General features: G+C 46.8%; 1 protein-coding gene across 6 annotated transcripts in view; it reads left to right on the forward strand.

Moving 5' to 3' along the window:
- Positions 1 to 27,014, forward strand: part of PDE8A (phosphodiesterase 8A) — a 523,736-nt gene that overhangs the window by 347,244 nt on the left and 149,478 nt on the right. For all 6 annotated transcript variants that reach the window (XM_073568515.1, XM_073568511.1, XM_073568512.1 and 3 more), the window contains one exon: positions 20,547 to 20,737. In XM_073568515.1, the coding sequence (XP_073424616.1) occupies positions 20,547 to 20,737 (191 nt within the window). The remainder of the gene's footprint in view (positions 1 to 20,546; positions 20,738 to 27,014) is intronic.

Here is a 27,014-nt window from a genome sequence, read left to right on the forward strand (position 1 = left end):
TCTGGTTTCCAGCCACACCACTCCACTGAAACTGCCCTAACTAAGGTCACCAATGACCTATTAACCGCCAAGGCCAAGCAACACTACTCTCTCCTCCTCCTACCGGGCCTGTCCTCTGCCTTTTGACACAGTGGACCATTCCCTATTACTGCAGACCCTCTCATCTCTTGGTATCACAGACTTGGTCCTATATTGAATCGCGTCATACCTTACAGACCGGACATTCAGCGTCTCAAACTCGCACACCACCTCCTCACCACACCCCCTATCTGTCGGAGTCCTGCAAGGTTCAGTCCTAGGGCCCCTGCTTTTCTCCTTTTACACCTTCGGCCTCGGACAGCTCATAGAATCTCACGGCTTTCAGTATCCCCTCTATGCTGATGACGCACAGATCTACATCTCTGCACCAGATATCACCTCCCTACTAACCAGAATCCCTCAATGTCTGTCTGCAATTTCATCCTTATTCTCCGCTAGATTTCAAAAACTTAATATGGACAAAACAGAATTCAACAGAATTCATCATCTTTCCCCATCTCCCGTTACCCCCCCAACGTACCTATCCATTAAAGTAAAGAGCTGCCCATTCTCTCCAGTCCCACAAGTTCGCTGCCTCTGGGTTTATCCTTGACACTGATCTCTTTCAAACCACATATCCAAGCCCTTTCCACTTCCTGCCGACTTCAACTCAAAAATATTTCACGGATCTGTACATTCCTCAACCAAGAATCTACAAAAACCCTAGTCCATGCCCTCATCGTCTCCTGCCGTGACTACTGCAACCTCCTGCTCTGTGGCCTCCCCTCTAACACTCTTGCACCCCTCCAATCTATTCTAAACTCTGCACCTGTCCCCCTGCTATTCCCTGGCCTCTCCCCTCAGTCAATCCCTGCACTGGCTCCCCATTACCCAAACATTTCAGTTCAAAACCCTAACCATGACATACAAAGCAATCCACAACCTGAGTCCTCTATATATCTGTGACCTAGTCTCCCGGTACTTACCTGCATACAACCTTTGATCCTCACAAGATCTCCTTCTCTACTCCCCTTTTATCTCCTCTTCCCACAATCGCATACAAGATTTCTCCCGTGCATCCCCCCTACTCTGGAGCTCTCTACCATAACATATCAGACTCTCACCTACCATGGAAACCTTCAAAAAGAACCTGAAGACCTACCTCTTCCGACAAGCCTACAACCTGCAGTAATCACCGATCCACCAAACCGCTGAACGACCAACTCTACCCTCACCTACTGTATCCTCACCCATCCCTTGTAGATTGTGAGCCCTCGCGGGCAGGGTCCTCTCTCCTCCTGTACCAATCATGACTTGAATTGTTTAAGATTACTGTACTTGTATTTATTATGTATACCCCCATCACATATAAAGCGCCACAGAATAAATGATGCTATAATATAATAATAATACCGGATCAACTTCTGTGGGATGTAGACATCACCTCAAGCTACTGTACAGTACCTTTTATGAGAGCAATGACAAAATGCAAAGCTGAATTTGTCTTTAAATTCTACCTATTGTCTGTTCTATTTGCATAACAGCAGGATAAATTGTTTCACAATCATTATTACTACTTAACTGGACATGTTGGTTTCACAGAAGTGTGATTGACCTGGAGTTACATTGTGTTTAAGTGTCCCCTTTATTTTTTTTTAGGCAGTGCATTTGTTTTTTGTGTATACATTCCTTTTTATTTTTGGATATCATACGAATAACACTATTTTTTTACATATTCCCTCTTTGACTAAGCTAGTGTGTAATACATATAGGCCCATTAACATATATTTGATACATTGAACTATGTGTGTGTTTTGATTATTATTTTAAATTAGAGCTAATGTCTAACCCCTAGTGCTCTGCCAAAATGTGCATTTGACCTCTATTAGGAGCATGTTATGATCTGTTTACCCAGCCATTAATGGATTTTTAATTGCTTTTAAATCATGTGTGATCTGTCTGTATCATATCCCTCTTTATATGGTGGTGCACTTTTTTTTTTCCAGTTTCTTCAAGCAGACTGGTTAATAAATACATTAACTCCACTAAAGTTTTTGATTAAAGAGTGCAAAAGCCATCCAACCATGTCAAGGTGTACCTAAATACGGATGGTCCCCATCACTTAGTCATGTCTCCATGTGCCAAATCGGACCACATCTGAATGGGTAGTAAAAGAAAACCAGGCATAGCTCGCAATCAAAACCTTGTGTGGGAAGGATGTGTAGATAAGGGTGCTGAGCCCCTTTCCTTTGTACACCTCAAAAACATAGGGCCCACTGTTGTGAGTTCATTCTCTGGTTCACCAGTTGTGAGTTCCCCTTCTGGATTCCCTCTGGTGGTGACGGGAGGTGGTGCGGCTGGTTTGATCGGTGGAGATCTGCCACCTGAAAATGAGGATGACGATTGGATCTCAGGTTTCTCAGATTGGATTTAAGACAGCCGACGCCCTATTCAATTGCTGGTGATTCCTTCTGGCTTGTCAGCTCTTGGATTTCAGCTCTGTTCCAGTCATCTAAAGCGAAGTTTTTCTGCTAATGTTCACACTTGATTTTATTGGTCTATTCAGTTTTTTTGTGTGGTCTGCCAGCCTCGGCTGGGGGCTGAGCTGAATTTCCACTCTTATTTATCAGTGTTTTGCCAATTGGCTTTTTGTCCCTTACTAGTTCGGTCTCTTTTTGCTCTGTCTCAGAATATTTCAGAGTGCTGATATAGTGGGAGAAGTATGGTGATTTCAGGGTTAATTTTGCTATCAGAAGTGTTGGACATTATTTTTGTAGGGTTTTTTGCAGGTTGCAGACAGTGTCTTCCCTTTCCTTTCCTGTCTAGTTAGTTTGGGCCCCATCATTTGCTCAGCCTATTTTCCTGCCTGTGTTTATGCCTTCATCTTGTTTCACCGTCAATACATGTGTGGGGGCTATCTATTCCTTTGGGGTCTGCTCTGGGGCAGTTAGTTTTTCCTTTTCTTGCTTTAGGCTTATGTAGTCCTCCAGCCGTGACGAGGCGTCTAGGTTCATCGTAGGCACGCTCCACGGCTACTGCTAGTTGTGTGGTAAGATCAGGGATCTGCAATCTGCATAGTTACCAGCCACTCTGGTTTTCTGGGGCTTAGCGTGTTTTGCTTTTTTCTCCTCGGTGACCCATTCATAACAGCCCGTGTACTATTAAAAGGGGGTGTGTCAGCACAAAATGATTGTTCAAACCAAGTACAGGCGCTCGGTGCACCACGGCAGAGCCAATCTTTTACATACACTTCCCACCTGCTTGTTTTCCCTGTACCTCCATCTTTCTCTGACTCTATAAAGCCGGAGCTGTCAATCACATAAGGGAGGAGAGTGGAGATAGAGGAACAGCAAGCAGGTGAGAGGTGTATATAAATGAGTGGCCCCTCCTGCGGCCACAGTGATAGCCTCTGCTCCTCCCTGACACAAAGCGTTATCAGTGATGCTTGTTTCAGGGCCTGGGCTAAATTTCCTCAGGTAAGTTACTAAGCGTGTCAAAGGCCTGATCACTGACTGCACAGAATCATTTACAGTTTACGGCAGGTAGACGCTGGGACTTGTTGATTGTTCATCAAGTACAAGTCTACTAGTCCACTGCCCAAGCGGAAGCTTGGAGAAATCCAATGACGTGATGCTTCTTACCATCACCTTGTGCACTGTTCGATGAGCACAATAATGGCGCGTGCCCTGTTGTCGGCTTATATCTGCAGTAATAAGCTGGCAACAGTGGAGTGTCAGAATACCCGGCATGCAGGATATCTGCGCTATCCTCGCAAGTGACATCACTGGTCTTGTCTGTAATTAACAAACATTTCCAATGAAAGTGTTGTGTTTTTAACTTGAACAAAAAAGTACGCTACAGGTTTACAAAGATTGATTTTTCTGTGCAGAAAATCTATGTAAAAAACCTTTTTTGACCTTCGAAAATAAGTGTGATAAAATTAGAAAATACACACTACTCGCCTGTTAGAGGGAATCTGTCTGTAACACTTGCTCTAGGCAAGCAGAGGTACTGCAGCATAGGGCAGTTCTTTCTTTTTAGTGCTCTTTTGCTTTGCACCGTAATTCATCACTTATTCATTATTCACAGTGGCTTTGCAAGTTCCCTGGTGGGCATATCAGTGCACTTAGTCTTCGGCTTCTCTTCTACCCACTGGTGCTTCCCTCCACTTTTTAATTGACAGTAGAGAACAGATGTGATGTTGTGAAAATGTTTCCATTGTTAATCATGAAGCTTGAGGCGTAACGGGTGGAGAGAAAGGAAGACAAGCAGAGGACCGCAAGTGCACAGTAACGCCCAACAGTGCATTGCAATGCTAATTTGTATATGAATAAAATACAAGTTTCAGATCAAGGGAGCACCATAAATTGACAAATCGGGTATCCTTGGAAAGGTTTTACACTGCACTATCCTGCATGACCTGTTTCCTAGGGCAAATGTTACTGACAGATTCTCAGTTATATACTAAAGGGCATGTCACACTAAGAGATATCGCTAGCAATATCGCTATAACTAGTGACGTTATAGCGATATTGCTAGCGATATCTCTGTGTCTGATACTTACCTACGACCCGCTCCCCCGCTGGTTATCGCTGATCGCGCGAGAACGTTCAGGACTGTTTCTCGTCGTCAGCTTCCTGTGGTGCTTCCTGCTGTGAGGACGAGCGACGCGTGGAGCCGGGCGGGAGGACGCAGGATCGCCTGGTGTGACAGGTAAGTAGCGACCCCCGTCCCCAGCGATGTCGCTAGTGAGATCTGCCTATGTGGCAGCTCACTAGCGACCACTTAGCGATGTACCAGCGATCCTGACCGCGTCATATCGCTGGTCGGGATCGCTGGTACATCTCTAAGTGTGACAGTACCTTTAGCCTCGGGCATCAAACAGTGTTTACACAAACCATTAGAAGGCATGAGCCAGATGTACAGCTAAAAGTGCTCTGTTAACCCTGTGCCACCACACTCAACGGCTATCATTGTGCAAAGACAGACAATGGAGGCTGTAATATAGGTCTATCTTCTTCAGCCATGAACCTTGCTTTTGTATTGAACATAATGATAGCTATCCATAGATTAGTCTGGAGACAATGTAGGCAACTTAATAAAGAGGTCAGGAGTCCATGAAAGTGTCCCAGGAGCTTTTTTTCAACATGACCATGTCAGGCCACATGTTACTCTTAGGGTACCGTTACACCTAGCGACTCACCAGCGATCCCGACCAGCGATATGACGCGGTCAGGATCGCTGGTGAATCGCTAGGTGGTCGCTAGTGAGCTGCCACACAGGCAGATCTCACCAGCGACATCGCAGGGGTCGGGGGTCGCTACTTACCTGTCAGACGCGGCGATCCTGCGTCCTCCCACCCGGCTCCACGCGTCGCTCGTCGGCGCCACAGGAAGCGCCGCAGGAAGTGGACGACGAGGAATGGTCCAGCAGCTTCTCGCGCGATCAGCGATAACCAGCAGGGGAGCCGGTCGGAGGTAAGTATCACATGCAGCGATATCGCTAGCAATATCGCTGCTACGTCACAAAATCGGTGAATTTACAGCGATATTGCTAGCGATATCGCAGTGTGTAACGGGGGCTTTACTGCTGTGATAGAAAGCCAGAGAATCACAGGAGTTTTCAATAAAGATACAAAAAATCTTTATTGCTAAATATAAATAGTTAAAAGGCTTTACACATATAGACAATGCATTTTAATGAACACCAAAAACCGGGATGTATGACGCCAAGCTATCAAAAATTAAGTATCTGTAATAGCCAGGATGACTTTCCCCAAATAGTAACCCCCCATACAAACATAGGTTAATCCAGATGGGACCTGGCTAACCATATAGCCTCCATGTTATCCCGCATGTCATGCAAACAGTGCCATGAGACTAATCCAAGAACAAAAGGGAAGGAGGGGGGGAAAGAATCGAGTAAATACTCACACCCAAGGCTCAGCAGCAACATCCCGGGACACCCCGACGCGCGTTTCGCTACTCTCCGTTAGCTTAATCGAGGGGAAGTATGTGGTGAGTGGCCGCATAGGACCTTATATCTCCATAGTGATTGGTCATGTGACCGTCAGCTGACCCGCTTACAGAGCGCTGTGTATAGACGGCACATGCGCCGATCCCCGACATCCACAACCCCCGAACACCCGGCGGTGCCCTGCCGGCAAGCGAGCGGGGGAAAAAACACCCCAGTCACATACGACCCAGACCGTGCCGGATGGTCCGGGCCGGGAGAGACCGGGTGAACGGCACAGGCGCAATCCAGCAACACCAGGTCCCAGCAGAATGAAACAACAACAGTGCAGATAAAAAAGATCATGATAGGTGGAACCTTTCCCATCAGAGTCTGATGGATATACAGTAGTGTTTGCTTCCAACAATCTCCAGTCGTCATCTTCATTTTCAAGAGGATCCACCAATTCAAATTCAATGTAGAATTACTTTCATTCACAGATAAAATGTAAAACTAGTGACAAATGACTAAATAAAAAAAAAACACAAGCTATTAAAATCACAAATAAGCAACCCACACCACAATAAAAAATACAAAATGGAGGAAATGTATCAGTGTGCTAAATAGCATTATAGAAAAGGGCCAAAGTTAAGGGAATCGTTCAGGCCAGCAGGCTTCATAGTGCCCAACGTAACAATCCATTTTAGTTCTCGCTGAGCAAGCAATTTTTTCACATTGCCTCTCCTTATCCCTGTATGTACGATCTAAATCCCTCTTACCATAAACCCTGAAGGATCACAGTTATGCACTGCCCTAAAGTGTCGGGGAATTGTTTTGAGATCCACATCATTCTCGACTTTTTTCGCCACAACAATGTCCCGAACGTGCTCTCTCACACGTACTCTCAATTCCCTTGAAGTTAATCCTATATAAATAAGGGAACAGCTGCAGGTAGCATAGTAGATGACATTAACACTATTGCAAGAAATGTACTCATTAATTGTATAATTTTTCATACCATCAGCTGAAGAGAAAGAGCCAGTGCATAACTGTGATCCTTCAGGGTTTATGGTAAGAGGGATTGAGATCGTACATACAGGGATAAGGGGAGGCAATGTGAAAAAATTGCTTGCTCAGTGTTACGGAGTGTGTTACGGATGGCAACACGGAGTGGACCCTCTGGGTCGCGGCTCCAGAGCCCCTGCGGACGAGCTGGACCAGGTGGAGCCACCCCCTATACAGGGAGTGTTAGGGGCAGGCCCACAAGGGATGGAACCGCGACAGCCGGAGCCAAAGCGACGACTGGGTGAGCACCAGGGAACTATGGGGGAGAGTCAGCGAAGCAGCGGAACGGGAGTACAGTGATAGGAGCCTGGAGGGGTACGAAGCAGGTAGTGGCTGGAGGCTGTAAAAGAGAAAGAGGGTAAGAGAAGGCACGGACGAGGAGTACACAGGGAGGTAGCACAACTGGGAAGAAGGCAGGGAAAACAGGACAGCCAGAGGAGCGCACCCAGGAAGAGAGCAGCAGAAGAACCTAAAGTAAGCGGAGCTAGGAGATGCAGCGCAGAGGGGCCTGAGAACGAACAGAGTGCTGGCCAGAAGGACAGCAGCCCGGGAACGATACACAGGCGTCTTACCTGGGGAGACGCCTGGCAGAAATAGGCGATGGGCGCCGCCATGTTGGGGGCGGGGCCACCGCGTCACATGACGCCGTCAGAGCTCCGGCCAGAGGAGTGTGTGAGCGACGTCGGGGAGGCCGGAGGTCAGCAGCGGGGAAGCGCCGGGGAGCGGGTGCGCGCCGGGAGGTGCGCACAGGACCCTGCGGGTAAGTCTCAGCGGCGGCTGTGACAGTACCCCTCCCTCTACTCCCTCCTCTCCTAAGGTTGTCGAGAAATCGTTTCATGATCCGAGGAGCATTAATGTTTTCCCGAGGTTCCCAGGATCTCTCCTCAGGGCCGAATCCCTTCCAATCGACCAAAAACAAAGTTCGACCTCTAACCGTCTTAGTGGCGAGTATATCCTTAACCTCAAAGATATTATCAGAACTGCTGGGTTGGAAATTTTGCGAAGCGGTTGAGTGGTAGTGATTAAATACCGCAGGCTTGAGGAGGGATACATGAAAAACATTGGGAATTCTAAGTGAGGCAGGCAACTTTAGTTTGTAGGCCACGTCATTGACGCGCCTTAGAATCTCAAAAGGACCGATGAAACGTGGACCCAACTTATAAGAAGGAACCTTTAATCTGATATGCCGTGAGGAAAGCCAGACCCTCTCCCCAGGGGAGTACGGGGGAGCATCTAAGCGTCTCTTATCGGCGTAATCCTTCATTTTGCGACCGGCCTTCTCAAGGGCCTCCCTGGTGTCCCTCCAAATCTGGGAGAAATCTAGCGACACAGCATCCGCTGCCGGTACACCCGAGGTGGGGGAAACGGGAAGGGGAATGCCGGGATGTTGACCAAAAACCACAAAAAAAGGGGACTTGGTAGAGGCTTCACTGGGGTGATTATTGTACGCGAATTCGGCCCAAGGAAGAAGAGAAACCCAGTCATCTTGGTGCGCGTTAGAAAAATGCCGGAGGTACGAAGTTAGGACTTGATTGACCCGTTCCACTTGTCCGTTGGACTGGGGATGATAGGCCGAAGAAAAATCCAGAGTAATCCCCATCAATCCGCAGAGAGCTCGCCAGAATCGAGAGGTGAATTGGACACCTCTGTCCGAGACAATGTGCTGGGGAAAGCCATGGAGACGGAAGACGTGGAGCAAGAAAATCTTCGCCAACTCGGGGGCAGAAGGCAGACCAGACAAGGGAACAAAGTGAGCCATTTTAGAAAACCGATCCACGACCACTAAGATAACCGAACACCTCGAGGACTCTGGCAGATCAGTGATGAAGTCCATAGCTATGTGGGTCCAAGGAGTCGTGGGTATGGGTAATGGGTGTAGGAGCCCATAAGGTCGGGATCGAGGAACCTTGTTCCTGGCACACGAAGGACAGGAGGCGATGAAGTCCAGGACGTCTTGGCGAAGCGATGGCCACCAATAATGTCGAGAGACGAGACAGAGTCTTCTTTATTCCAGCGTGTCCGGAAAATTTAGATGAGTGCCCCCAGTGTAAGACCCTAGCCTTGTCCCTACCCGGAACGAAGGTCTTACCGGGTGGTGGAGAAAGTACGCTTAGGGGAGCCACAGCGATAATCTTAGCTGGATTGATGATGTGTGCTGGGTCATCTTCACTGTCCACAGGCGAAAAGGATCGAGACAGGGCGTCAGCCTTGACGTTCCTATTTCCTGGCCGGAAGTGGAGCTGGAAATCAAAGCGCCCGAAGAACAAGGACCATCTAGCTTGACGCGGGTTGAGCCTTTGGGCGGTCTGAACATAAGCCAAGTTCTTATGATCCGTGAATATGGTAAACGGATGGACAGCCCCTTCCAGAAGGTGGCGCCACTCCTCAAGGTCGAGTTTAATGGCCAGTAGTTCTCTGTCTCCGATAGCGTAATTACGTTCTGGAGGGGAGAAAACCTTGGAGAAGAACCCACAAGTGACCATGCGTCCGGAGGAGGTTTTTTGTAGAAGAACGGCTCCTGCACCCACAGACGAGGCATCAACCTCCAGAAAAAATGGCCGACTGGCGTCTGGACGGTGGAGTACTGGGGCTTTAGTGAATTCTCGCTTTAACTCTTTAAAAGCGGCTTCAGCCTCCCGCGGCCAGGAGTGGGGATTTACCCCTTTGCGAGTGAGAGCAGAGATAGGCTTGACTAGGGAGGAAAAGTGTGGAGCGAATTGCCTGTAAAAATTGGCGAAGCCCAAAAAACGCTGGATTGCCTTCACTCCTTGGGGACGTGGCCACTTGAGAACGGCCGAGACCTTTTCAGGATCCATCTCCAAGCCAGTGCTCGAAACGATGTAGCCAAGGAACGGTAGCGAGGACTGCTCAAAAAGGCACTTCTCCAACTTAGCGAACAGGTAATTCTCCCTGAGAAGATGTAGAACCTGACGGACATCTCGGCGGTGGGTAGACAAGTCGGGAGAGAAGATCAAGATGTCGTCCAAATAGACTACTACACAGACGTAGAGGAGATCTCGAAAGATGTCGTTGACGAGTTTTTGGAAAACTGCCGGAGCGTTGCAGAGTCCAAATGGCATCACTAAGTATTCGTAATGTCCGTCCCGCGTGTTGAATGCGGTCTTCCATTCATCCCCGAACCGTATACGAACCAGATTGTAGGCTCCTCGCAGATCCAGCTTGGTGAAGACTCGTGCTCCTCTCAAGCGATCGAAGAGCTCAGGAATCAATGGAAGTGGGTACTTGTTTTTCACCGTGATGCGGTTAAGGCCTCGATAATCAATACACGGACGAAGAGTCCCGTCTTCTTCACAAAAAAGAAGCCGGCACCAGCAGGCGAGGACGATTTTCGAATGAAGCCTTTGGCTAAGTTCTCTTGGATGTACTCCGACATAGCCTGCGTCTCGGCTAAAGAAAGAGGAAAAATTCTGCCGCGGGGAGGAGTGGCACCAGGAATGAGCTCGATAGGGCAGTCATACGGTCGGTGAGGTGGAAGAACTTCAGCCTCTTTCTTGTCAAAGACATCTGCGTAGGCCTGATATGCGGGCGGCAAACTAGAGGGACCAGGGGGAAGACGGGGAACACCTACGGGATGCACCGGCTGCAGACACCGAGACCGACAAGAGTCCCCCCAGCACAAAACATTACCATTATGCCAATCCAAAGTGGGTTCATGGAGTCGCAACCAGGGAAGACCAAGGAGAATAGGATGAGAGATACCGGCTAAAACAAAAAACGAGATTCTCTCCTTGTGCAAGGCGCCAATCTGAAGCTCGACCTCGTGTGTAACTAACTTGACGGTCTCTTGCAAGGGATTACCGTCTACGGATGCAAGGACCTGGGGGTTCTCGAGAGCCTTTACAGGAACCGAAAATTTGGAGACTACATCAAGTCTAATAAAATTCCCAGCGGCGCCAGAATCCACGTAGGCCGCCAAGGAGACCCGCTTGCCACCCACATGCAATAGGACAGATAGAGAAAGGGGTTGAGAGGAATCATGCACACCTAGGGAGGCCTCTCTTACCTGACCTAGGCGGAGAAGTTTTCCGGACGATCCGGGCAGGCACGGAGCAAATGAGACCCGCTACTGCAGTAGAAACATAAGCCCTGAGAACTTCTCTCCTTGCGCCGTTGCTCGGAGAGTCTCAAGCGATCTACTTGCATAGGCTCGGGTCCAGACGCGGAGGGAAAAGCCCTAGACCGAGGACTGTGTGGTCTGCGGGGAGATGGCAACGGGCGCGTGAGTCTTCTCTCCCTAGCTCGTTCCTGGAACCGCAGATCAATTCGGGTAGCCAACGAGATTAGATCCTCAAGAGCCGTGGGAGTGTCGTGACCTGCCAACTCGTCCTTTATCCGACCCGAAAGTCCCCTCCAGAAGGCTCCTACCAAAGCCTCATTGTTCCAACCCAAATCGGACGATAGTGTCCGGAATTGGATGGCATGCTGCCCCACGGTTAGGGACCCCTGACATAAACTGAACAGAGATTCGGTGGTGGAGGCGAGACGACCTGGCTCGTCGAATACGTGGCGAAACGTGTCCAAAAAATTTGACAAATGAGCAACCAGGGGGTCATCACGCTCCCAGAGGGGATTTACCCACGCCAAGGCGTCCCCCTCGAGGTGGGAGATTATGAAGGCCACTCTAGAGCGATCCGTAGGGTATGCTTGAGGCTGCAACTCGAAGTGGAGGCGACACTGATTCAGGAAGCCTCGGCATAGTTTTGCGTCACCATTATAGCGGGGTGGTTTGGCCAACCGTGGAAGGGGATGGGGACCAGCAACGGGAGGAGGAGCGGCTGCGGCAGCCTGGAGCGCAAGTAAGCGGCCATCAACTGAAGCCATGTAGCTGAGGATGTGACTTTGTGCGTCCCGCTGCTGCGCTAACTCTTGCTGTAAGCCAGCCAGCTGGGCCGCATTACCAGGATCGGCAGTTTGGAGAGCGGAGAGACGCGCGTCCATCAATTTCATGAAGGACATTATGCGCGTTTGATTTTCGCGTAAGAAAAGTAACTCCTTCTGAGTAGCCGTGACTCCAGCGGGGTCCATGGCCTGTGTATCTGTTACGGAGTGTGTTACGGATGGCAACACGGAGTGGACCCTCTGGGTCGCGGCTCCAGAGCCCCTGCGGACGAGCTGGGAGTGTTAGGGGCAGGCCCACAAGGGATGGAACCGCGACAGCCGGAGCCAAAGGGATGACTGGGTGAGCACCAGGGAACTATGGGGGAGAGTCAGCGGAGCAGCGGAACGGGAGTACAGTGATAGGAGCCTGGAGGGGTACGAAGCAGGTAGTGGCTGGAGGCTGTAAAAGAGAAAGAGAGTAAGAGAAGGCACGGACGAGGAGTACACAGGGAGGTAGCACAACTGGGAAGAAGGCAGGGAAAACAGGACAGCCAGAGGAGCGCACCCAGGAAGAGAGCAGCAGAAGAACCTAAAGTAAGCGGAGCTAGGAGATGCAGCGCAGAGGGGCCTGAGAACGAACAGAGTGCTGGCCAGAAGGACAGCAGTCCGGGAACGATACACAGGCGTCTTACCTGGGGAGACGCCTGGCAGAAATAGGCGATGGGCGCCGCCTTGTTGGGGGCGGGGCCACCGCGTCACATGACGCCGTCAGAGCTCCGGCCAGAGGAGTGTGTGAGCGACGTCGGGGAGGCCGGAGGTCAGCAGCGGGGACGCGCCGGGAGGTGCGCACAGGACCCTGCGGGTAAGTCTCAGCGGCGGCTGTGACACTCAGCGAGAACTAAAATGGATTGTTAAGTTGGGCACTATGAAGCCTGCTGGCCTGAACGATTCCCTTAACTTTGGCCCTTTTCTATTATGCTATTTAGCATAGTGATACATTTCCTCCATTTTGTATTTTTTATTGTGGTGTGGGTTATTTGTGATTTTAATAGCTTGTGTTTTTCTTTATTTAGTCATTTGTCACTATTTTTACATTTTATCTGTGAATGAAAGTAATTCTACAATGAATTTGAATTGGTGGATCCTCTTGAAAATGAAGATGACTGGAGATTGTTGGAAGCAAACACTACTGTATATCCATCGGACTCTGATGGGAAAGGATCCATCTATCATTATCTTTTCTATCAGCACTGTTGTTGTTTCATTCTGCTGGGACCTGGTGTTGCTGGATTGCGCCTGCGCTTGGCGTTGCTGTTGTGCACCTGCGCCGTTCACCCGGTCTCTCCCGGCCCGGATCATCTGGCACGGCCTAGGTCGGTATGTGACTGGGGTCTTTTTTCCCCCACTCGCTTGCCGGCAGGGCACGCCGGGTGTTCGGGGCTTGTGGATGTCGGGGATCGGCGCATGCGCCGTCTATACACAGCGCTTTGTAAGCGGGTCAGCTGACGGTCACATGACCAATCACTATGGAGATATAAGGTCCTATGCAGCCACTCACCACATACTTCCCCTCGATAAAGCTAACGGAGAGTAGCGAAATGCACCTCGGGGTGTCCCGGGACGTTGCTGCTGAGCCTTGGGTGTATTTACTCGCTTCTTTCCCCCCTCCTTCCCTTTTGTTCTTGGATTAGTCTCATGGCACTGTTTGCATGACATGCGGGATAACATGGAGGCTATATGGTTAGCCAGGTCCCATCTGGATTAACCTATGTTTGTATGGGGGGTTACTATTTGGGGAAAGTCATCCTGGCTATTACAGATACTTAATTTTTGATAGCTTGGCGTCATACATCCCGGTTTTTGGTGTTCACTAAAATGCATTGTCTATATTTGTAATGCCTTTTAACTATTTGTATTTAGCAATAAAGATTTTTTGTATTTTTATTGAAAACTCCTGTGGTTCTCTGGCTTTCTGTCATTTTGCAGTGGAGTGGCTAGTGCACTTATAGGGTGCTTGTACACCCGGTGCAGTGAACTATGAGTCTAGTGGTTGATATTCTTACTGCTGTGAGTAGCCTGCATGGTCTAACGGTGCAAGCATGTACTGCAGAGGCTCCAGACTTGTTTCCCATCCATCACATCTGGAACGTCATTGGTCGGTAAATGCACAGGGAGCTGCCAGCAGCAGATCTTGATGAATTGCGTGCCCAAGTGCATTCAACATGGCAGAACTTTCCTCAGACAACTATAACGTGTCAGATCCACTAGCGAGTGAAACCGCTCTTCTCTTGTAGCTCTTTACAACATCTTTACTCTGTGGTCTGCATATTCACCATGCCAATCCCATCTAATGAGGATATCAATTATGGTGATTGAAATGTCAGTTGTTTTTATTGGATTGCACAATAATAGAAATTCCACTATAAAGTTATAAGGAGTGCCAGTCTTTCTTGGATAGAAGCATTATTACCTTCATTGATGACATGCCAAGACATGCAAGTGTGGTTTTTCCTATATGTGACATTCATACTCAATACATAATTTTCAAAACCTCTCTTTTTTTCATCATTTGCATATCATTTACGCGTCTTGATCCTGTGATTTCCATTATTCCATGACTTTTCCTTCTTGGTTTTGAAATTTAATTGTACTAGAATTCTAGAAAGCAGTGAATGAGAGTCTGGAACGCATCTGTCTTGAAATGCTTTGCCCGGCCTTTACTGCTGGCCTTTTTATAAGGAACTAAGCTACGATAATGGACACATACACATTTTTAATCTTTTATTAGGGGCAACATGATAAAAGGCAACATGCAAACAGAAGTTGAATTTTACCTTAAATTTGACTTTTCTTTATTAATACCAAATGCCAAGTATTTTTTTTTATTAAAAAAAGAAGGAATTTTGGTTCATGTGACATGCTACAAGAATTACAATGTCTAGAACTGTAATTGATGGTTATAATGCTTTGTGGAGTTGGGAAGTCATTATCTCTGGTTTTGTGTCAAAACATCATTAAGCAGATGGAAAAAAACCATAATTGTATTGTTTTCAAATAAATTATTCAGCAGCTAGAAATATTAGTTCAATTTAACACAAGTAAAACATTTTAAGATATATATTTTTTTTCTTTCCTGTAAATAAAATATTTTTAGTATTTGCAGAAGAATTTTGCCAGGAAAGTGGATTCTGTTGTGTGTGTGAGAGAAAGCAGACTTTACAGGGGCTGTCCCACTTCCAAAAGTCCTGTCCAAGTCCCCCCCACCTTAATAAACATTTATATGCATGCCTATTAGAAGTTCCTATGACTCCACATCTTACTCTGTTTTCTTTTTCTAACTTCCATGGCTCCGGTATGTTGCTCTTTACTTTTATAGATTGAAATTGGCAGCCCGATGGAGCTAGTCATGGGACTCCTTTTGTAATGTAAGGCACAAAGCATCAGGCAGTCATGGGTAACATAGGTTCTAGCTTCCTTGTCTTTCAAGCGATTTTCACACAAAGTACATTTAAAAGAATAGATTTTGGAATAAAAATAAGTTTCACAATTTATGTCTGACCATGCAAGAACATTGTCTGATCACACATCTCCTGGGCAGGGGAGGAAGCAAAACAGAGGATACAGGGGATCAAGGCTTCTGCTTTCTGTGAGGTAAAACATTTGCTGCTTGTTTTTAAACATCCACCCCAGTGAAAAAAACAGGGAATGAAGAGGCATAGGCAACCATAGAATAAAATATAAATATTTAGTTATAAATTTCACAATGCAATTTCCAAAGGAATCTCTTAACAAGAATGAAAAAATGTGACACTGCCCCCATTGTGAGGAAGCCGGTAAGGCGAAACGGCGCTGTCGGGGTTGGACAGCGGGCATCAAGGAGCCAGGACACACGTCTGTAGGTAATAACATGTTCTTTAGCTTTGGTTTTTTATGCACTTAAGCACTTTATATATAGGCTGGGACATCGCTATTCATCCTGAATGGATATGATTGCAATATATTAGCACTATGCATATGTAAATTGCTTTACTTCTGGGGATATCTAATAAATGGCTTCAGCCATTTGTAGAAACTAACCTTTGCTATAGTACTGTTAACACTACTGGTTTCTTGTTTTTTGCTCATTGTCCCCTTTTTTCATTCTTGTTGAGAGATTCCTTTGGAAATTTGCGTTGTGAAATTTATAAATAAATATTTATATTTTATTCTATGGTTGCCTATGCCTCTTCATCCCGTTTTTTTTTTTTTTTACTGGGGTGGGTGTAAGAATACATGTTGATATGAGGATGGTGTTACTGTATATCTAAAGAGGACATTTGATATTCATTGTTTTTAAACATGTTTTACCTCACAGAAAGCATCAGCTTCAATCCTATGATGTCCTGTTTGTATATTCTCCTGCCCAGGAGCCAGTGGCGTAACTACCGCGGTCGCTGCTGCGATTTGGCCCCGCTGGTCAGGGGCCATCCGACACCAGCAGAAACTTCAACTGGATGTGTGTCCTCGGATGCACATCCAGCTGAAGTGTATTCAGCTGAACAGACCCATCAGGTCCATGTGCCACAATACACGCCACCGGCCAATCAGAGGACAGCAGCTGACGTCGGCGTGCATGTGACTGATGGTGCACGGCAGTGACTTTGACTTCATGTACTCCCGTCGCGTACTAAAGTCAGTTCCCATCTTTCGAAGAGCTGGGTGCTCAGATAAGGGTAGTATTTTATTTATTTATTTTTAAGTCAGTGGCCATACTACTATGAAGGACCATGGGCCGTGCATTATACTTTATGCAAGACTATTGACTGTGCATTATAAGTAATGGAGGCCTATGAAATGTGCATTATATTATATGGAGGACTATGGAATGCATTATATAATATGGAGAACTATGAGGAGTGCATTATACTTCTGCTATGGGGACCCATGACTTCTATGCACGCCCCTGGTGAGTATAATGATTTACTGTATTTTGTGGATTATAAGACACCAAATTTTGAGGAGAAAAAACTTTTTTTAATAAAATGGTGGTGCTTCTTATAATCCATGCGTCTTAATGCTTACCGAGGGTGGTGGCTGCCATGAAGCAGGGTCCCAGGGTTGCTGCTGGAGGAGGTAAGAGTGGAGCGTTGCTGCAGGCCACAGGCTTGGATGAGGGGGTGTTCCGATGTGCGCTGCTGCGGATGTTCGTGGTGAGGGGGCTCTGACGACATTTTGTGAAAACCCTCGCACGTACGTGGATAACGGTGCAGTGGACTCCTGGAAAATGGCTGCCGGACCTGCACAGATGGAGATCTTGGCACCAAGATCTTGGGAGATGAGATCTCAATGTTGAGATTTCATCTCCCGAAATAACCATCTGCGCATGCCCCAGCAGCCATTTTCTCGGAGCCCACCACACAGTAAACCATGTACCGTAAGTGCGGGGCTCTGGGCTTTCACAAAAGGTCGGCAGAGCCCCCGCGCCACCGAAACCCGCAGCGGTGCACATTGTAACACCCCCTCATCCCGGCCTGCAGCAACGCTCCACTCTTACCTCCTTCAGCAGCGACCCTTGGACTCTGCTCCACCGCGGCTGGTAAGGTACATCTGCATTATACGACGCATCCCCATTTCCCCAAAAAAATTTAGTGCGTCTTGTAATCTGAAGAATACTGTATTTATCTTTTCTTATACCTTAAAGAAAAGTTGCAGAATGGGGGATATATATATATATATATACCAGGATGGAGTGTGTATAATATATATATATTACATACATACATTCATGTGAAAAAGTTTGCACCTTCCTGATTTCCTATTCTTTTGAATGTTTGACACACTTAAATGTTTTAATATGGTCATGTAGGTCATAGCAAAATTAGTAAAATGATACCTTTCTAGCTGCGGTCTGATGTCTTATTCCCGTGATATCCATTTTTTTCTTATATGTAAATGAGATGGTAGGCTGGTTTCACATTAGCGTTTTTTTGCGCAGTGCATCGTGCACATCTGTGGCCATGCATCATGCGTACCTATGTTTAACATGGCGAATGCATGGTCTTAGGTTTGCATGCGTTCGGCTGCGTTTTTGTGTACAAGCGGTTTTTCAAGGTGTGCGTCTAGACGCGCCAGACGCAACCTATTGCATTTTTGGGTCCGTCCAAAGGCGCAAAAAAAATGCATGCATTCGCTTGCACACGGAATGCGTCATAACAATGCATTACAGTCTATGAGAACGCAGGCATGCGCATGGACATGCGTACACCTGCGTTTGCGTACGCATGCGTTTTACGAGTAAACGTGTAGACACCTAGAGAACGAATGTGCATAAAAATGCAAATGCATGCAAAAACGCATGATGCGTTTTTGCATGCGTTTCTACTTGCGCACGATGCGCACAAAGACGCAAATGTGAAACTAAGTGAACATGCAAGTCCCCTTTAAAAAAACAATTTATTTGGATAACTGTTTAAAAACACCTTCCCAGTGAAAAAATGGCCAATGCCAATAATATACAAAAAAAAACCCTAATCTAGAGTGCTGCACAGCCCTAAGATAAGGCCTCAACTTATACTTTCCTGGCTGTGGAGGTTGGCACCCTATAAGTACAATATTGGCGCCCCCACTCAACGAAGGCTATCCCTCACTCCCCTATCGATCCCTGGTACAATAGAGAGGAAAACAACGTTCAAATAGTGCAGGGATGAAAGGATCAGAATGCCCTAGAGCTAGTGCAGATACCCAGAAAAAACAACAGTTAAAAATATGATACCCACATCATGAAAACATGTTACCCAAGATATGCTGCCCAAGCATGATCACAGCCAAACCCACTAGGCGGAAATGTGCACTTGAATAAACCAAACAACATATGGGTAGTCACTTATCATGTCTGTGGAGAACCCTCAACGCGTTTCCCCGCCGTGTCGGTTGATCAGGAGGAATGACCTATGCTGCTAATGATGCTGTTGCCACCTCATGTCTGATGTCACGATGTTGCTTGATGGCACCATAAATTGTTTTTTAAAGGGGACTTGCATGTTCACTTAATTTTTTCTGAATCTCCTCAATATTAGTTTTCTCGCAAATGTGAACCTAGCCATAGCTATGACCTGGACACAGATTTGCATGAGGATCTCCCTTCAGAGATTAGTTTAAATGACAGTGGCATTACCGGTGTGAGACATGTAATGACTGACAGTCTGCTCTCATAATCGCATACAGCTCTGCAGTGAGAGCACAGCTAACACAGTACAGCAAAAGTGAACTTTGTCTCATTACAAAAACATTTTCAGCTGCAGTCCTCTTAGTGTTTCAGCTTCCACCTCACATGCACCCAGTGTGCAAGAAGGGCGATACAGCAGAGCTGGCAGCACCGTGAGAAGATAACTGCAAATGTGTTTTTTTATGGTTGTAATGAAACAACTTTCAGCTCTGTTGTACTGTTAAATCTGATCTCGCAACTCAGCAGAGCTGCCTGCACTATGAGAAGACAAATGCTGCTGACAATATTTGCAATGAGACAATGTTCTCTTCTGCTGTGCTCTTAGTTCTGCTGTAATGCTAGTTTTGAGCTCACTGCAGGGCTGTGTGGTTATAACAGCAGTTTGTCTTCTCATTGGTATTGCCTCCATTCATTTACGCGAGGCACCTAATTTTGCCACGGATAACTGGGTAAGCTTATTGACTTGAGTATAAGCTGGGTGTGCATTGTCCCCTAATCCCTGTACTGCTATGTGTGGCTCCCCCTGTCCTGTCGTCTGTGTGACTCCCCCTGTCCTGTGTGTAGATTCCCCTGTTGTATGCATGGCTCCACCACCCTCCCCCTTGTATGCATGGCTCATACCCTCCCACATCCTCCTCCGTGTATGCATGGCTCCCACGTGTATGCATGGCTCCCCCATCCTCCCCCTTGTATGTATGGCTCAGGCCGGCTCCCCCGTCCTCCCTCGTCATACTCACCCCCTCCTGGTGTGGTCTCTGCACTTCCATACTACTCCGTAGTCCCGGGGCCAGCAGCTTCTTCCTGCGCAGAGCGGTCACGTGGTACCGCTCATTAAGATGATGAATATGTGCTCCACGCCTATGGGAGTGGAGATGCGTGCATATTTATTACCTTAATGAGCGCTACCACGTGACCGCTCTGCACAGGAAGAAGCTGCTAACGCCAGGACAAAGGAGATGCAGGGATGGAGATCCAGCGACGGAGGTTGAGTATTGATGTCTGACTTGTGTATAAGCTGAGGGGGGCTTTTTTAGCAAAAAAAAAATATGCTGAAAATCTCGGCTTATACACGAGTGTATACGGTAGCTTTGGAAGCAGATTCCCATGCAGATCAGTGTCCAGCCCATAATCATTAATCGCTCTTTAGCATATAAGGAAAAATGTGGGTTTATCTGGAATAAGACATTGGATCGCAGATATCATTTTATTCAACTTCATGTGACCTACATAGCCATATAGAAGGCTTAGGAGAGGTGATCCTACTGACAGGATTCCCTTTAAGATTGGCGTACTAAATGCCAGTCTCAATGATTAAGGGTCATAATAGAACAATGCCTCATCATGAACCATATAAAAGCTACTTTCTTGCCTTGAAATAAATTGCTTAACAGATGAAAATATTAGTTTTAATTAATATAAAACCTTTTTTAGACATTTATTCCTTTTTTATTTCAATTCTGTTGCTTAGGTACTTTTAGTATTTGCCAAAGAAGATAGCCAGAGTAATGGATTCTGTTGTGCATGTGAGAAAGCGGGCTTTAAGTCTAATATTGCCAAGACACCAGAATCTGCTTTGGAAAGCTTTTTAGATAAACATCATGAAATTATCATTATCGATCATCGACACTCTCGGTGTTTTGATGCAGAAGCTCTATGCAGGTAAGCGATGCTTTTATTTTAAACTACTTATTTTTGCAAATACGAATGTAAAAAAATATGCATTGCCATTTGAGGGAATTCACTTTTTGAATGAAAATAACGGAAAAAAAAAGTATGGACTTTTTATGCTTGAATCGAGTAAAAAGTTCATACTCTGCAGGTCAGAGTTAATTATGTTATCGGGTCTGAAAAATGGGTGATGCTAGATGTCTTTTCCCATAAAAATTGTAACTAATTTACAAGGATTCCCTAATGCATAGCTGTGGAATCTCTCTTGGAAAGTACCGTAATAGTCGCTAATATCAGTCTGTTTCAGAGTAACAAACACATAACAACCACCTGCAGATAAAAACTGTTAGTGATGAGCAAACATGCTTGGATATCGTGTTATTCGAGTAGCTCAGGCATGCTTGAGTAATATGTTCAAGTCCCAGCGGCTGCATGCAGGACTGCTACTAGGAATTTCAGGGCCCCATACTGGCAAAATTTTTGGGTTCCCTTGAGACTCCACCCCTCGAACCTTCCACAGTCCCACCGCCCACTCATGGAAAATCTACTTCACCACCACGTCCTCCCCGATCAGATATTAACAGTTCCCATTAAAACATCATATCACATACATAGCCATCAGCTTTTGTTTTAGCCAAAAGATTTTTTAAGCCGCTACCATGACAAGACACGATAGTTTGGCCGGGCCCTATTCTTCTCTAACCTTTTAAAATTTTCTTAAAATATCCAGTACTCTTTAGGTAAATTTTTTATTTTTTATTCGAACGTCCATGACAGCACCACCGAGAGAGGGTATCCATCCTTCAGGAACAGGAAACCTACAGATACAAAAGGGTGGCACCTCTCCCACGCATCAGTTGGTTTCCTATTCCTGGAGGACAGCGTTCCTACAGATATCCTACAAGATAATCAGGATTCCAGGCCGGCAGGTCAATCCAGGTAGTGGGGGGTTCTCCTACCTCGACTGGTGCGGGGTCCCTGGAAGCGCCACGGTGGTCACGGCAGTGTGCGGAGCAGGTGGAGCAGTGTCCGGAGGATCTCTGTCTTCGGAAGGCCAGCGCCGGAAGGTGAATATCCCCCCCCCCGGGGTCCGTCTGCTCTTTTTTCCCTGGTGCTCCGGCGTCCTGCGGCATTCCAGTCCTGGCATCGGGCGGCGCAGTGGCTGGGTCAGACCGGGCCTGAAGGTGGCGTCCTCTCGCGCATCCCTGCGGCCTCACTGGGAGTTGCAGAAGTGACACGGTGAGGGAGCTGGGCTTGGGACGCCGCGCTGGAAACCGGGTGCCGGACGGCTTTTTTCTTCATGTTTTCCGCCGGGTCACGGGCGCCGGATGTGGCGGCTGGAGTGTATAGAAGATGTGGTGGGTCCTGAACGGGGGGACGGACCCATGGCCACAGACCTGCTGACCGGCTATCCAAGGAGAGGAGGCATAAAAGGGTCCTAGGACGCAGCAGCACAAACTCCCAGCTGAAGGCCCTAGCCCAGACAAGTGGCCAGTCCAGCCGCAAAAGTTCTTCCAGAGTAAAGGATTCAGCAGCATCAGCTTGCCCCCCCCCATGAGCCGGTACCTATTACCGCTGCTTGGGTAAGAGATCTTCATGAAAGTACACCCGGTGATGCAGTCTCCCCCTTATATTTTTCTGTCTGCCAGGGGAAGAAGTGTTCTGGGAAGTCGAGACACAGGGAATTTGCCCTCTGCAGTTTCCCCCTGCCAGACACTTACCCTAAAAATTTGTCAGCCTTGTATGCGACAGACGGTAGAGTTCAAAAGGGGGGCGGTAGTCCCTAGCTTAGGGTAACGCAGTACCTTACACTCCCGCCCCCCCCCCCCTTCTACAGGTAACGGAAGAAACCCCTGACTTCACCGCAAGCCTGAGGGAAATAATTGGAACGGAGGTGAAAGTGTTGTGAACTCATTTTCTAGTCTGCCTCTGGTTTCTGGTGAGGGAACTGTTTGTGCTGACAGAGGAGTCGTGAGTTCTCTTTCCGGGCTCCCTCTGGTGGTGGTAGGAGGTAATGAAGCTGATCTAATTAACAAAGACCTGCCACCTGATAATGAGGACGACTGTTATGAATGGGTCACCGAGGAAGAAAACTAAACAAGCTAAGTCACAGAAAACCAGAGAGGTTGGTAACTATGCAGATTGCAGACCCCTGATCCTAACCACACAACTAGCAGCAGCCGTGGAGTGTTCCTACGATGAATCTAGACGCCTCGTCACAGCCGGAGGACTAAATAAGCCTAAAGCAAGAAAAGGGGAAACCTAACTGCCAAGAGCAGACCCCAAAGGAATAGACAGCCCCCACACATGTATTGACGGTGAAACAAGATGAAAACACAAACACAGGCAGGAAAATAGGATGAGCAAACGATGGGGCCCAAACTAACTAGAAAGGACAGGAAAGGAAAGACACAGTCTGCAATCTGCCCAAAAAACCCTGCAAAAATAATGTCCAACACTTCTGATAACAAAATTAACCCTGAAGTCACTAGACTTCTCCCACTATATCAGCACTCTGAAATATTCTGAGACAGAGCAAAAAAGAGGCCAAACTAATAAGGGACAAAAAGCAAATTGGCAAATACAGATAAATAAGAGGGGAAATTCAGCACAGCCCCAGCCGGAGCTGGCTGACCACACAAAAAACTGAATAGACCAACAAAATCAAGTGTGAACATTAGTAGAAACACTTAGCTTGACATGACTGGAACAGAGCTGAAAACCAAGACCTGAAAAGCCAAAAGTAATCACCAGCACCAGAATAGGGCGCCGGCTGTCTTAAATCCAGTCTGAGATTCTAGAGATCCAATTGTTATCCTCATCATCAGGTGGCAGATCTCTACTAATTAAATCAACCTCACTACCTCCTGTTACCACCAGAGGGAGCCCGGAATGAGAACTCACAACTGGTAGACCAGAAAATGAGTTCACAACAGTACCCCCCCTTGAGGAGGGGTCAACGAACCCCACGCCACCAGGCCGATCAGGATGGGCCCGATGAAAAGCTCGAACCAATCTATTGGCATGAATGTCAGAGGCAGAGACCCAAGAATTATCCTCCTGGCCATAACCCTTCCATTTGACCAAATACTGGAGTCTCTGTCTAACCAAACTAGAATCCAATATTTTCTCTACCTCATATTCCACATTGCCTTACAGGGTCAGGAGGTACTGCCATAGGAACTACTGGCTCAACAAACCTCTTCAACAGTGATTTGTGAAATATGTTATGGATCTTGAACGTAACTGGAAGAGCCAATCGAAAAGAAACAGGATTAAGAATCTCCAAAATCTTATAAGGTCCAATAAATCTTGGCTTAAATTTTGGAGATGCAACCTTCATAGGAATATTCTTAGACGACAACCAAACCATGTCACCCACTTTAATCCGGGGACCAATGGTCCTATGCCGGTTGGAAAATCGCTGGGCCTTTTCCTGAGAGAGTGACAACTTATCCACCACTTGGTCCCATATCTGCTGCATTCTCTCAACCACAGTGTCCACACCTGGGCAGGACGAAGATTCCACTTGCCCTGAAGAGAATCGAGGATGAAACCCAAAATTACAGAAAAAGGGTGACATCAAAGTGGCAGAACTAGCTCTATTGTTCAGCGCGAATTCGGCCAAGGGCAAAAAAGAGACCCAATCATCCTGATCAGCAGATATAAAACATCTTAAATAAGACTCCAAGGTCTGGTTTGTTCTGTCAGTCTGCCCATTGGTCTGGGGATGGAATGCGGAGGAGAAGGATAACTGAATTCCCAGATTGGAACAAAAGGCTTTCCAGAATGTGGAAACAAACTGGACTCCTCTGTCGGACACAATGTTCTCAGGAATCCCATGTAACCGAACCACCTATTGTAAAAACAAGGGCACCAACTCAGCGGAAGATGGCAACTTTGGGAGTGGTACAAGATGGACCACCTTTGAAATTCTATCACAAATCACCCAGATAACAGTCATTCTCCGAGAGACAGGAAGATCAGAAATAGAATCCATTGAGATATGGGTCCATGGCCTCTTGGGCACCGGCAGGGGCATCAGCAACCCACTAGAACGAGAACAGGGTTTAGACCGAGAACAAGTTCCACAGGACTGTACAAAATTCCTGACATCACGAGATAAGGCAGGCCACCAAAAAGACTGACTCGCCAAATCTCTGGTACCAAAAATACCTGGATGACCAGCCAATGCGGAGCAATGAATTTCAGACATCACTCTCTTTCTCCACTGGTCAGGAACAAATTTCCCATAGGGCAATGCTCAGGTTTAGCCTGAAATTCCTCCAGGGCGCATCTCAAATCGGCGAAATGGCAGAAAGAACTACCCCCTCACCTAGGATGGTAGTAGGCTTGGTCACATTAAGAGAATCAGCAAAGAAATTCCTAGACAGGGCGTCTGCCTTAACATTCTTAGTGCCCGGAAGAAAAGAGACCACAAAATTAAAACACGTGAAAAACAAGGCCCATCTAGCCTGTCTAGGATTCAAGCGTTTGGCCGACTCCAGATAAATCAAATTCTTGTGATCGGTGAGGACCACAACTTGATGTCTAGCTCCCTCCAACCAATGTCTCCACTCCTCAAATGCCCATTTCATGGCCAACAATTCCCGATTCCCCACGTCCTAGTTGCATTCAGATGGGGAGAACGTTCGAGAAAAGAAGGCACAGGGATTCATCTTAGAAGTCAGAGTCTTTTTTGACAAAACAGCTCCTGCACCAATCTCAGAAGCATCTACCTCCACCTGAAATGGAAGTGAGACATCAGGTTGCCGTAAAACTGGAGCTGAAGTAAATCTCTGCTTAAGCTCCTGAAATGCTGAGACAGCCTCAGGAGACCAATTCAGCACATCAGCGCCCTTCTTGGTCAGATCAGTCAGCGGTTTGACAATACCAGAAAAATTACCTATAAATTTACGAAAGAAATTAGCAAAACCGGGTCCATTTCAGTAGTCGACGGAGACTTTAGGTGCTGGGTTTTTTTTTGTGACTAACAAAGATGGTTCATTAAGACCGTGTATTGATTATCGTTCCCTTAACAAGATGACGGTTAAATATCAGTACCCGTTACCTCTGATGTCTGATTTATTCTCCAGAGTTAAGAGTGCCTGCTGGTTTACTAAGCTTGACCTCAGGGGGGCGTATAATCTTATTCGCATCAAGCACGGGGAGGAATGGAAGACGGCGTTTAATACTCCGGAGGGACATTTTGAGTACCTGGTGATGCCTTTTGGGCTCACTAATGCCCCTTCTGTCTTCCAGTCCTTAATGAATGATATTTTCCGTGACTTTGTGGATAAGTTTTTGATCATCTATCTGGATGATATTTTGATCTTTTCTAGTGATTGGGATTCTCATGTGGAACATGTCCAGACTGTGTTCCGGATTTTGAGGGAGAATTCCTTGTTTGTTAAGGGATCGTAATGCCTCTTTGGTGTACAGAGGATTTCATTTTTGAGATTTATCTTATCTCCATCGACTATTGAAAGGGACCCGGCCAAGGTACAAGCCATTTATGATTGAGTTCAGCCTACAACTTTGAAGGCCCTCCAGAAGTTTTTGGGTTTTGCTAATTTCTATCGTAAATTTATAGGTAACTTTTCTGGTATTGTCAAACCACTGACTGATCTGACCAAGAAGGGCGCTGATGCGCTGAATTGGTCTCCTGAGGCTATCTCAGCATTTCAGGAGCTTAAGCAGAGATTTACTTCAGCTCCAGTTTTATGGCAACCTGATGTCTCACTTCCATTTCAGGTGGAGGTAGATGCTTCTGAGATTGGTGCAGGAGCTGTTTTGTCCCAAAAAGACCCTGTGACTTCTAATATGAATCCCTGTGCTTTCTTTTCTCGAAAGTTCTCCCCATCTGAACGCAACTATAACGTGGGGAATCGGGAATTGTTGGCCATGAAATGGGCATTTGAAGAGTGGAGACATTGGTTGGAGGGAGCTAGACATCAATTTGTGGTCCTCACCGATCACAAGAATCTGATTTATCTGGAGTCGGCCAAACGCTTGAATCCTAGACAGGCTATTTGGGCCTTGTTTTTCACGCATTTTAATTTTGTGGTCTCTTTTCTTCCGAGCACTAAGAATGTTAAGGCAGACGCCCTTTCTAGGAGTTTCTTTGCTGATTCTCTTAATGTGACCGAGCATACTACTATCCTAGGTGAGGGGGTAGTTCTTTCTGCCATTTCGCCCGATTTGAGACGCGCCCTGGAGGAATTTCAGGAGGATAAACCTGAGCGTTGCCCTATGGGAAGATTGTATG

This window comes from Dendrobates tinctorius, unplaced genomic scaffold (assembly GCF_039654945.1).
Source record: "Dendrobates tinctorius isolate UK_male_01 unplaced genomic scaffold, ASM3965494v1 ptg000022l, whole genome shotgun sequence".
Lineage (NCBI taxonomy): Eukaryota > Metazoa > Chordata > Amphibia > Anura > Dendrobatidae > Dendrobates > Dendrobates tinctorius.